This window comes from Lepisosteus platostomus, chromosome 1 (genome assembly GCF_059453375.1).
Source record: "Lepisosteus platostomus isolate fLepPlt1 chromosome 1, fLepPlt1.hap1, whole genome shotgun sequence".
NCBI classification, from domain to species: Eukaryota; Metazoa; Chordata; class Actinopteri; order Semionotiformes; family Lepisosteidae; genus Lepisosteus; species Lepisosteus platostomus.
The window spans coordinates 10,573,309-10,585,073 of NC_142611.1; the positions used below are offsets into that span (position 1 = coordinate 10,573,309).

General features: G+C 45.3%; 1 protein-coding gene across 1 annotated transcript; it reads left to right on the forward strand.

The window, feature by feature from the left end:
* Nucleotides 1-2,134: 2,134 nt before the first annotated feature.
* On the forward strand, nt 2,135-11,450 carry klb (klotho beta). The gene is made up of 5 exons (XM_088621646.1): nt 2,135-3,349; nt 4,897-5,410; nt 5,736-6,004; nt 8,021-9,170; nt 10,289-11,450. Exons 1-5 carry the CDS (start codon nt 2,621-2,623, stop codon nt 10,711-10,713), a joined length of 3,087 nt encoding a protein of 1,028 aa, XP_088477772.1. The 5' UTR covers nt 2,135-2,620; the 3' UTR covers nt 10,714-11,450.
* Nucleotides 11,451-11,765: the final 315 nt, after the last annotated feature.

An 11,765-nucleotide genomic window follows, 5' to 3' on the forward strand; every position in this document is an offset into this window, starting at 1 on the left:
CTGCGGAGGAGCGCGCCGCAGACGGACAGGTGCAGCGCGCGTGCTGGACATGCACCCTATTGCCATGTGCACAACAGCGTTTGTGTTATTGTAGTTTTAGACATGGTCAATGGTCTTTTCAGTTCTCCTGATATTAGTATATAGCTGTCAATATACTGTAACATTTTTGGCGTGCCAGTATTGAATGCCCTTTGACCTATGTTCATCCAGCTGCGGTGCATTTTTTTGTTAAGTTCCTTTCCATGTACTGTGTCTGCTACTATGCCGATCTGGTATCATTTTCAAACTTGATTAGTTCATTTAAATGATTTAGGAAGAACAGACACCTATATCTCCCGAAATGTAGCTTTTGCTGCACAGCTCATCTGTGCTCTCAATTTTCTATTAACCAATGCTGTATCCAATTTCACGCTTAATACCATCATGTTGTAGGAGACTCTAATTTTGCCAACTTGACTAGTTTTCCATAATAGTTAGAGGTGTTTGGAGGAGCAGTAATCATTATACAAATCCCAGTGGGCATATAATTAATAATTAATAAATTAACAAATAACACCAATTTGAGTATTCACCCCTTATCAGTACCCAGTTTTCTGTCTATTAGCCAGCTCACAATCCAGGTACATACAGTTCATTGAATGTCTGACACCTGCAATTTGAGTATTAATCTGGTAGGAGGAACTTCATCAAAAGCCCTCCAAAAATCTAAATATACCAAACAGTGTGCTTGACATATCCATTAGTGTTGTTGGTTGTTCAAAGAACTCTAACAAGTTATTTCAACAAGACATATCTTTCCGCTAGAATCTATTTTGATCATATCCTGTTTAGGTCTCTAATTATATTCTCCCAGTCCTGGCCAAATTTCCCCCTGGCCTTTACCAGTCATGGCCTCCTAATAATCCCCATTAATAAACTGTGTTCATCGCTCTGTTCTCCTCCCCACTGAGAGCTGGTGTGTGGGGAGCGTACTGGTGCACTGTGGCTGCTGTCGCATCATCCAGCTGGGGCTCCTTATTGGTGGTAGTGGAGGGGAGTCTCCATTACCTGTAATACACTTTGAGTGGAGGTTCTAGAAAAGTGTACATATTAGTGTAAGGAATAATTATTGGCAGTAGAAGTACTTTCAGAATGGTACACAGTGGAAATATTTGTATATAGTTTTACATATATACTGTACGTCACACATTTTAGTATTATAAAATAGTAGTTTTATTGTCTGTAGTCTGTAATTGTTTACACAGAGTTTTAATTTGAATTTTTAAATTGTCATATTTCATTATCTGCTCTTACCAGCATAAACAGCAAATGAAACTTCAATTAAAGAAATAACTGATGGCAAAACACTGAAATCAAATGTGAGCTCTAATTAGGAGGGTCTGGACACTGTCAATGAGTTTAAATGAGTCCTGTTTCATCTGAAATTTACGATGCCCTCTCCTGCAAGTCACATTTAATCTATCTTCTGGAAGAAGAAAGAGCCAGACGAGATTTTTTTCCAAATATCCCTTTAATTCTTTTCACATAGCCCTGAAAGGGCGATGAAAGAAAAATGATCAAATATCCCCAAGGCTTAGACAAAGTCTGAATTCACACAGTATGGCCCATGAAATTAGTACAGAACATTTAAATATATTCCCAGGAGAAATACTGTATTTGTATTCGAAAAATAAATTGTATCTGTTTCTAATCTGAGGGAGAGATTGATTCAGTGTCCCTGAAAAATCTGTAAAGAGTTAAAAAAACAATTGACAACAAATAATCAGTTTTTGAATGTTTTGGTACAAGGTGAGAAGAAGGCAAAATATTTACAATTGACTTATTATGTATATATGGTAAAATTACCACCTACCAATATATTGTATTATATCCACATCCACATTGGATAAAGCAATGTGGTCTTAGCAAAACAATATTGCTTTTGTAGGACAATGTAATATCTGTTCATAGCTAATGAGGTAAATGATTGGCTTGTCACGTGGTTTAAACATTTGTGTTAAACCAGTCATTTGACATTACCCATAAGATGACATCCTCTGTGCAAGAAGTATTTGCACAGAAAAGAAGGTGAGACCCTTCCAGTGGTGGTCCAAGCTTGCTGCTCTTCCACTCCAAATTGTTTTTTTAAATCCTGTCATTTTCGCTGGCTGCTTCTTGCCAGTCTCTAGTGAACGCCGATATTTGCTCAACACCTGCAGTGAAGGGGGTCTCTCAGATGGCATGCAGTCTCTGTGCACCGTGTGTGCACATACAGTGCTCTGCCTGCTCAGCCTGTGTGTCTTTATTCCGTTGTGCTGCAAGCGTGTGTGTGTCTGAGCAGTCTCCCAGGGCAGAGCGTGCTAGGAGCCGCCGAGCTGCCTTCCCGGAGCACACTTCTCCCTCCTAACTCATCCTTGGGATCACAGTTCAGGCTAATCATTGACAGAGGTCCAACTTGCAACAGAAGATTGTTGTGTTTTTTTTTTCCCACTGGCACGATAAGGCAGTCCAGCAGCTCAGGTCTTCAGATGGCCGCAGCTCAGCTCGGCTGAGCTCTCGTGTGCTTTCCCTGTCCTCTGCTCCAGCCGTCATGCTCGTCTCCCTCGGTTTGGGCTGGATCTGAGTCCCAGGGGAGCACAGGATGGGTCCCCTTGCTTTAAAAAGCCTGTTTGTACTGCTCCTGTGTAGCCGGGGGGCCGTGGTCTGCCTGCCAGGAGATGGACGAGCCGTGTGGAGAGCGCAGTCCAGCTTGAGCCCCGTGGACGCCAGCCAGCTGTTCCTGCACGGCACGTTCCCCCGGGACTTCCTCTGGGGAGCCGGGAGCGCCGCTTTTCCGAGCGAGGGAGCCTGGGACCAGGACGGCAAGGGCCCCTCCATTTGGGATCACTTCACTCGCTCCCAGCAGGCTCCGGGGTCTGGCACCTCCAGCGACAGCTACAGGCTGTGGGAGCAGGACGTGGAGCTGCTGAAGCACCTAGGGGTGCGGACCTACAGTTTCTCCATTTCGTGGCCCCGGCTGTTCCCCAACGGGACCGGCGGGGCCCCCAACCTGCCGGGGGTGGAGCACTACAATCTGCTGATTGACCGGCTGAAGCAGGAGGGCATCGAGCCCGTGGTCACCCTCTACCACTGGGACCTGCCCCTGGCACTCCAGCAGCACCACAGCGGGTGGCACAGCGACGCCCTGGTGGATGACTTCGAGGGCTATGCCGCCTTCTGCTTCCAGAGCTTCGGGGACCGGGTCAAGTACTGGGTGACAATGCACAACCCCTACGCGGTGGCCTGGCACGGCTATGGGACAGGCGTGCATGCCCCCGGAGAGAGAGGGAACCTCACAGCTGTCTTTGCTGTGGCTCACAATCTAATCAAGGTGAGGTAGCGCGGCTGATAAGACGTAATGGGTTTTTTTTTTCCGTGCCTGATCTATCTGCAGCCTGGCATCATTCATTCAAGGACCCAGTCGCTCTCACACAAAGCCTGACTTTGTTTCTCAAGTGAAGCTGCTCCGGTTGCCTTTTTGTTATGTGCACGGCATAGTCTGCTCTACGGGTCAGTCATAATGATTATTTATTTAAGGCTCAGCGGAGAATGGGGAAGGGAATGCACGGGCAGCATAGCATACACTTCTCCAGCGCCTATGATTTATTTATCATGATAGTCAGGACTTTGGTCTTTTGGTTCAGACACCGAGAGGTAATGAAATCCATAGGGGAGGATTCTGAAGAGTTCAGTTCTTTTCCATTTGTTTTTAGAATTGTTCTTTAAACCTCAATTCCCCTGTTTCCTGCATTTTGCAGCAACAGCCCAACTTCATCTTGTATAATAGTGATAGCTTGACAAACACAGATCACTGTAGTTTTTAAAGCTCGTGCTAAAGCAAAACTCATTTAAAACTTGCCGCGTGTCTGAATGAAACAACATCAGCCCACACTGCTGGCTTCATTTTCTCACCCTGACAAAGACAGAATTAGGAGTCTCAGAATAATCCTAAAAACTAATTTCCTGTATTTTATATATAAAAATAACCTGCAAGGAATAACCTGCTGTTGTCATGTGCCTCAAAAACATGGTTATATTAAACATTGTTCAGATTTTCCAAAGCAGCCTGTTTAGAGTTTGAGTACCTATCAAAATCTTTACTTAATACATAACCAGCAACAATTACTTCCAATTCTTTCAACTGCCATTTTGCAGTGACTCTTTTACTGCTTTCTCGTGTTGTATTATGCCCACACCAGAAAAGGCACACCACTTAAATGACACGTAAGTGAAGAAATGAGATTTAAAAACAGGAATTAAAGTCCGGGAATTATGACAGTCTTAAATTACTTGAGATATATAATAGATTTCGAGTAAGAAAAATATATCATTTTTGGGCACGATGAAAAGATACTGATGAATGACAATTCTGATTTCACAGGGGGGAAAATGAAAAGCGCTGATATGATACTATATTTCTGTAAGAGTTGACTCGTGATTACAAACCCAGGCTCTGACAGGTTTCCGTTACGCAGGAAGCAGCTTCTAGCAAAATAAAAAGCTGCCATCTAGCGTTAGTTTTGAAAACTGCGATGACAGGGTAGGTCATGATTGACAGCACGGGGACCCCTTGCTGAGCCCCGAGTTTCTGGAAAAGTCAGGTGTACAGCAGAGGGCTTGAAAGGTTTTTCTAGTAGCCTTTTAATAGAACATTTTCTGTTAAAGAATCTCACCTGTGACCCTGTGTTGTATAATGAAATTGCACTTGAGTGGATCACTAATGCTTCTGAATAATAAATAATTTCTATTTGTGATGACCCTCAAATTGAACAAAAATGTGTTCTTTTTCCTTAAAAGGCTATTTAAAAAAAACTCAGTCCTTGACGATTGAAACACTGATGCTTCTTCTTGCTCTTTTGATTGCCTGTTTCGTCTTAGGCCCATGCAAAAGCGTGGCACACGTACGACAGGAGATTTCGAAAACTCCAGCACGGACAGGTGTCTATAGCTCTGGGATCTCACTGGATAGAGCCGGCGGGAGGGAAAGCCAGCCCATTCAACGTGGAAAAATGCCAGGAGTCTATGGAGGCTGTTCTGGGCTGGTTTGCAGAGCCCATATACGGACAAGGGGACTACCCGACCCTCCTGAAAAACAGCACACATGGCCTCCTCCCTGCCTTCACTGCAGAAGAGAAGGACAACATTAAGGGGACTGCAGACTTCTTCGCTTTTTCGTTTGGGCCCAACAGCCTAAGGCTAGTACACAATTCAGTGAGGTTTGGCCAACACGTGTCACTGAGCCTGAGACAGGTGCTGAACTGGATTAAACTTCAATACAACAATCCCAGAATTCTCATTCTGGAGAATGGGTGGTTCTCAGACACCAGCGTGACTACGGAAGACACCGTGGCCATCTACGTGATGAAAAAGTTCATAAACCAAGTTCTGCAGGGTGAGTATTAGGTGTAGGGTGCTGCTGGGTGCTGCTGTTCATGACTTGGTCGGTAATATCGTTTCCACAATTCATTTTTTGTGTAAGTTTCAGAACCAGAATCTGTGTGAAGGATTGTGTTGCTGTTTCAACTCTTCCAGAAACTGATAGAGTATATTAGGAAAGCACAGGTATTTAATAAAAGTTAGACTTATTATAACTGCATTATTGTCAGATGTACAGGTACTTGATGTGCACTTCACTTTATCAGGGAGAGGTGAGCCTTTAACAACCTTACAGAGAAGAACGCCAAGCTTCATGTTTCGGCTTTGTCTTTATCTTTCAGCAATGCTACACGATGGTGTGCAAGTCCTGGGTTATACCTTGTGGTCTCTGGTGGATGGTTTTGAGTGGAATTACGGCTATTCAGTCAGGAGAGGGCTGTTCTACGTGGACCCCAACAGCAAAGACAAAGCAAGAATCCCCAAGACATCAGCTGCTTTCTACAAACAGGTCATCAAAGACGGGGGCTTCCCTGGAAGGGAGGGGGACGAGGCTGTCCAGGGCCAGTTCCCTTGCGACTTTCACTGGGGCGTCTCCGACTCCGTACTGCAGGCAAGTGAAAAGGGCAGGAGGAGACAATGTGCACTTCTCTGGGAATAATCAGGGGGTAACTTGTAATAAAGCAAAGGTCCTAGCGCTCCCGCCTTACGGCTCAAGCATTGCAAGATATGCCTGCAACCCACTTTGCACCGAGTACGCACTGGGTCTGAAACAGCATCATTGCCGTCTTCATGCACTTGTGGGGCGATGCAAGATACAGTAGATCTCATGATACAGTGCAGCACGCTTTCCCAAAAAGAAAACCATGACGTCGATGCTACCAGATACTTCCATAAGTGTGTCATGGAGAGCAAATTCTGATGTATGATCTTCACATCGCCAAGTAACAGCGCCTGCAAATCAAGTGTTTTGGATATTTGCATTTCTGTGTGCTTTATAGTGTTCTCCCCAAAATGATGAACTGCTACTGGATTAGGCCAAGCACCTACATAAAACAGGTACTTGTCTTAGGAACTTGTACTTGGACAGTGTAAGAGTGTCTGGAAACAGTTATATTAACAATTTGCAGCAATGTACGTGTGTGTGTGACATTTTTTGTTATCGCATTTACCAAATATTGTGCTGTATTGCCCTGCGTTACCTTCTGTAAATATTGAAAAGGTGGGGACACTGATTTTTAGGTTCAGGGTTAACCGTGAAAGTTTAAACCCAATATTTAAAATGTTGACAGTTAGGCTTTTCTGTGGTGTAAGAGTGATGACCGGATCTCCGTTCGCTTTCGCCTGCTTGAGTCACATACAATGGACAATCAGTTATCAGCAGATACCTCTATGCTAGACCAGCATCTCACCTACAGCTGGAGAACTCTACACTGTCTAGATTTCATGGGACTCTTTCAGTGCACTGAGCCTTGTTACGTACGATAGAAACTAAAATCTTCAGGGCATGGGTGAAGTCGTTTTACTTGAGTTCTAAGCTAGCATGTCTTCAGCTTCAGGTTTTTCTCAAGACAGTTCAACTTTCACAAAAACAACATAAATAAGCCCTCATACAGGTCTTTAGTGTTTATACCAGAGCCCCTAAATTTCATACTTGGATGAAATCAGTGCTCTGTTAATTTCATAATGCAGTGGATTCACGTCAGATACAGGAAGCCAACTTTCAGCAGCAGCTGTAACAGCAAAGAGCAAAACCAGTGTGATTATTCTTGACAAAGAGCTCCTGCCACTTCATTCTCAATCAACAGATGACCTGCTGATGACACGGTTTCATGCAAAAAAAGATGTCCTGCCAGGAGATACTGATCTCACGCACATGGAAATAAAAATAAGTAATTGAGAGAATTTCTTATGTATTGATGTAAAAAAAGATTCCAGTGAACCCTTGTGATGAAGAGCAGGTTATTCACCATTAAAAATACGTTTCTTTTATTTCTCACTAACTACAACAGAGAAACATGAACCTAATGATAATAGTGAAAACTAGGGGGAAGTGGATTTAACACTTAAGAGAATAGGTGACATTTGCAGACAAAAGGTTGTTTGAGTCTGGAAACAGACAGAGGATCCTGAGATCAAACTGTTAGCAATCAAATGAGCTAAATGTTTTTTTTTTACCTCCTCTTCATTTGTAGCCTTTTTTGTGATCTTACAGATTGAGACATTTCTCACAATTTCTTCTGAATTAAAGTAGACATGAGAAACAATTCAAACAGTTGTGCTCAAGAGGAAATTTTAGGGTGTTCTTATATTCTGTCAATATCACAATATTAAGTTCTGACCTTTTCCTTCGTTTTTGATTGTTTGATCTTCTCTGCCATGCTGATTATAGCTTAGCTGACCCATAGTGCAAGGAACAACAAGGCAGAGATCAGCAAAAGACTCAGTAATCAGAAAAGGCAGTCTAATGGCTGTTTAGAATTCCATAAATTGCAGTTATCCATGTATACCGCTGCACTAAAGACAGAAAAAATCCTTCTTACAATGAAAAGTGCAGACTTCTAAATCAAAAAATGAATACAGGAACATCACTTACTCATTGGAGTCCCTGGGTCCCATTTCTCTGCAGGTGCGGTTCAGCCCCTCGTCCCCACAGTTCCTGGATCCGAACCTGTACCTGTGGAATGTCACGGGAGATGGAGCCCTGCGTCCGATCTCCGGGATCCGGATGGAAACTCGCGGCCCCCAGTGCACAGACTTCCTGGCCATCCCGAAGCATCTCCAGCTGGTCCAGATGTCTGGGGCCGACCACTACAGGTTCGCACTGAACTGGTCCCTTCTTCTGCCCAGCGGCGACCTGTCCGCCGTCAACCGAGAGGCTGTGCGGTACTACAGGTGCGTGGTGACCGAGCTGCGGAAACGCGGGATCCAGGCGATGTTGACCTTGTACTACCCTACGTTCCATCACCAGCTTGGCCTCCCCGCCCCCCTACACAAGGCTGGAGGCTGGCTCAACCGGACCACCATTGAGGCGTTCCGGGACTACGCCGCCCTCTGCTTCCGAGAACTGGGCCCGTGGGTGAAGCACTGGATCACCCTCAACGAGCCCAACCGCCTGAGCCACGCCTACAACGCCAGCGGCAGCGACGCCTACACCGCCGCGCACCACCTGCTCCTGGCGCATGCGGCGGCCTGGCGCCTCTACGACCGGGAGTACCGGGCCCGGCAGGGGGGCCGGGTGTCTCTCTCTCTGCACGCTGACTGGGCGGAGCCCGCCAACCCCTACCTGGACTCCCACGCGTCCGCCGCCCGCCGCTTCCTGCTCTTCGAGCTGGCCTACTTCCTCGATCCGCTCCTCGGCCCCGGCGACTACCCGGCACCCCTGCGCCGCTACCTGCGGGAGAAGACCGGGGCCGGCCTCTCCCGTTCTGCCCTCCTGGATGTCACCCCGGAGGAGAGGGAGGCCTTCCGGGGCGCCCTGGACTTTGTGGCCCTCAACCACTTCACCACGCGCCTGGTGACCCACCGGCGCGCCAACGGCAGCCGGAACTTGGATGACCGGGACTGCGAGCTGATGTCCGACATCACCTTTCCTGCCTCCCAGCTGGGTCTCTCTGTGGTGCCCTGGGGGGTCCGCAGAGTTCTGGCCTGGGTCAGGGAACGGTACGGGGAGGAGGTGGAGATTTACATCACGGCCAACGGCGTGGACGAGCGGTCCCGGGACAACGACGTGGTGAGACAGTACTACATGAGGAGCTACCTGCAGGAAGTGCTGAAAGGTGAGACCCTGGGTGTAGCCCTGTGGCTATAGTTGGCAGCAACCGACAGCGTGCAGAGCCTTGTCAATCAGTTTCTTGCAGAGGGAAGATTGCTGTCTGGACAAACACTCTACTGTTGCAGCCGACTGTACTATTCATAGTTAGAACCTGAAGCAGATACCAATGAGATACCATTTCACAGAGTGAGAGCATCATTACTGAGACAACAGTATTTCTCTGCTAGTCAGTCTTAATTTTCTGTCAGTCACAAGACTTCTGTGAATGTGCGCTCCAAACTGAGGTATTTTACCACTCACAGTTTATCACTGTAGAAAGATCATCTTGAAGCCTCAAGTTGGAATCTTATACAACCTATCCATTAACATTTTAGCTAGCTTTGCCGGGTCTATAAGGAGCATTCTCATGCAGGGATGTGTACATAGTCCCACATACACTTTTTTTAGTTCTTCTTAACATTTAACTTGCATTTAATTGATTTTGGGTACTGAAATCTCTTATTGGTAGCCTAATAGTGCCACGGAGAAAAACATATTGCAGTTAAACACAATAATTATCTCCTCTAATCTCAATATTTGCATACCCCAACATGCTCTCCATGAGACACACAGACAGGGAGAAGCTTGGGGTCAAAGCGCAGGGTCAGCCATTTATACGGGTTTAATCTAGTTTATTGAATTACTAGTGGGTTTTATTGTGTACCTATACCTTTGATCTCAAAATCACGCAGAACAGTGAACCCCCCAGTAAAATGTGTCCAGCTAGTGACTGGGTGTGATCATCTGGAAGGTCAGTGTCAGCCTCATGTTCAGAATGAATCAGCCTGCAAGTTTCACTTGGGGCGCCGAGAATCATCTGACCTGGAACACTGTACATTGGAGCAGCCAGAAGCTCAACCCCGATGTTAAAAGGTTTTTACAGGTGCTTTTTTTTTTTTGGAAACCTAAAACGATCATTACTGACACGTTACGTTTTTCATCGCTGGGACATCGTATAAAGGCCCCTGTATTTAAAAAGGTGTAGAAGTGCCAAATCCATGCTGTAATCTACACGTCTCTAGTCTCTACATGTTCAGCTCATTCAGTGAACTAAATGAAACTCGTTCCTCTTGTGCCTTTCAGCCCATCAGCTTGATCACGTGAATGTGAAAGGGTACTACGTGTGGAAGCTCCAGGACAAACATATCCCTCAGTTTGGGCTCTTCAACTCCCAGCTCTTCCAATCAACTGCCCGGTCCTCCGTCAATACGTACAGAGAACTGATCGCCAACAGGGGCTTCCCCGCCTCGGGGCAGCTGGGAGTGTCTTGTGAGGAAGAGGAAGGCCGCAGCTGTTCAGTCTGTGCCTTCGTCCTGGAGAGGAAGCCCTTCTTCTTCTTCGGGATCTGCCTCTTCGTCACTCTGAGTCTGCTCACCACGGTGCTCGCCGTCGCCAGGAGGAGGAGGAGGAAGCCGAAACGCAGATCCCGGGCGCGTTCCAGGTGGGAGAGAGCGACCCTGCTCCAGCTCGGGAGCAACGTGAAGCAGAGCTGCTTCAGGAAGAACTAATCCGTGACGAATTGACGGGCGTTTTAATCCTGTTTTAGGGACGTGTCATCCAAGACGGTGGATACCTAACGTGTATATTTATTCGGTAGGTACTGTACGCATTAAGGAAAGACCTTCAGAACGTATTCAGCTCTGGTTAATATGCCGAATGTTTTTCACTTTGTACTTAAAGTGGAAATACTGGACTAATTATTCAGACATTGTTTTTACCAAGATATCAACTATTATTTCTAAATGTTTCTGGGGGATCAATTCCGCTGCTGTAGAAACACATCTTCGAACCTGTCGACATCTAAAAAGCTTTTAAGTTACTTTGGGGCGTTACCCAAGGTGATAAAATTACTATGAACCAAATAAAATCCAGTTTTACATTTTTGCTTTCAATCTAATGGTTTTCAAAATTAATTACAAGGGGTCAATCTGAGCACTTAAGAGAAACTTTTTAATCAAATTTGAAAGCAACTTTTTTCAGACCCAAGGAAACGTGTATCGAGCTGAATGCAAGTAAACTGAAGTATTTCCACTCCAGTCCTAACTCTGAACTACACTTCTGTACAAACTTGTGTAGTTTCTTCTCATGGTGACTTATTTAATTTTAGAGACTAAAAGGAGACATTTTTTATCTGTGATATCTTCAGCAGACAGCATTGTAGGCGCTCAAGATGCAGGGAAATGACCAAATCCAGAAATGTTCTGCTGCGAGAATAAATATTAATAAAGATATGTTGCGAACACTACTATACAACAGAGAACTGGATTATTTAAACCGCATATTATTCCCAAGATGTGTAATAATTAAGTGCAGTTCCCCATGTGTTAAAGGAATTTTTTAAAAATTTCATTTCACATCAGTATCCTCATGCCAGACCAGATGAAATGTTAGGAAGAATTTAAGGACTACTGTACACTTGGAACCAATATTCAAAATAAATTGTACCAGCAAATGCATTCCCCAAGACCACTTGAACAAAATATCCAGCCACACAGGTAAAAGTAATTTCCTACCAAATGAATGAGATGGGACCCTTGGGTTCCATGTTCAAAAATGAATT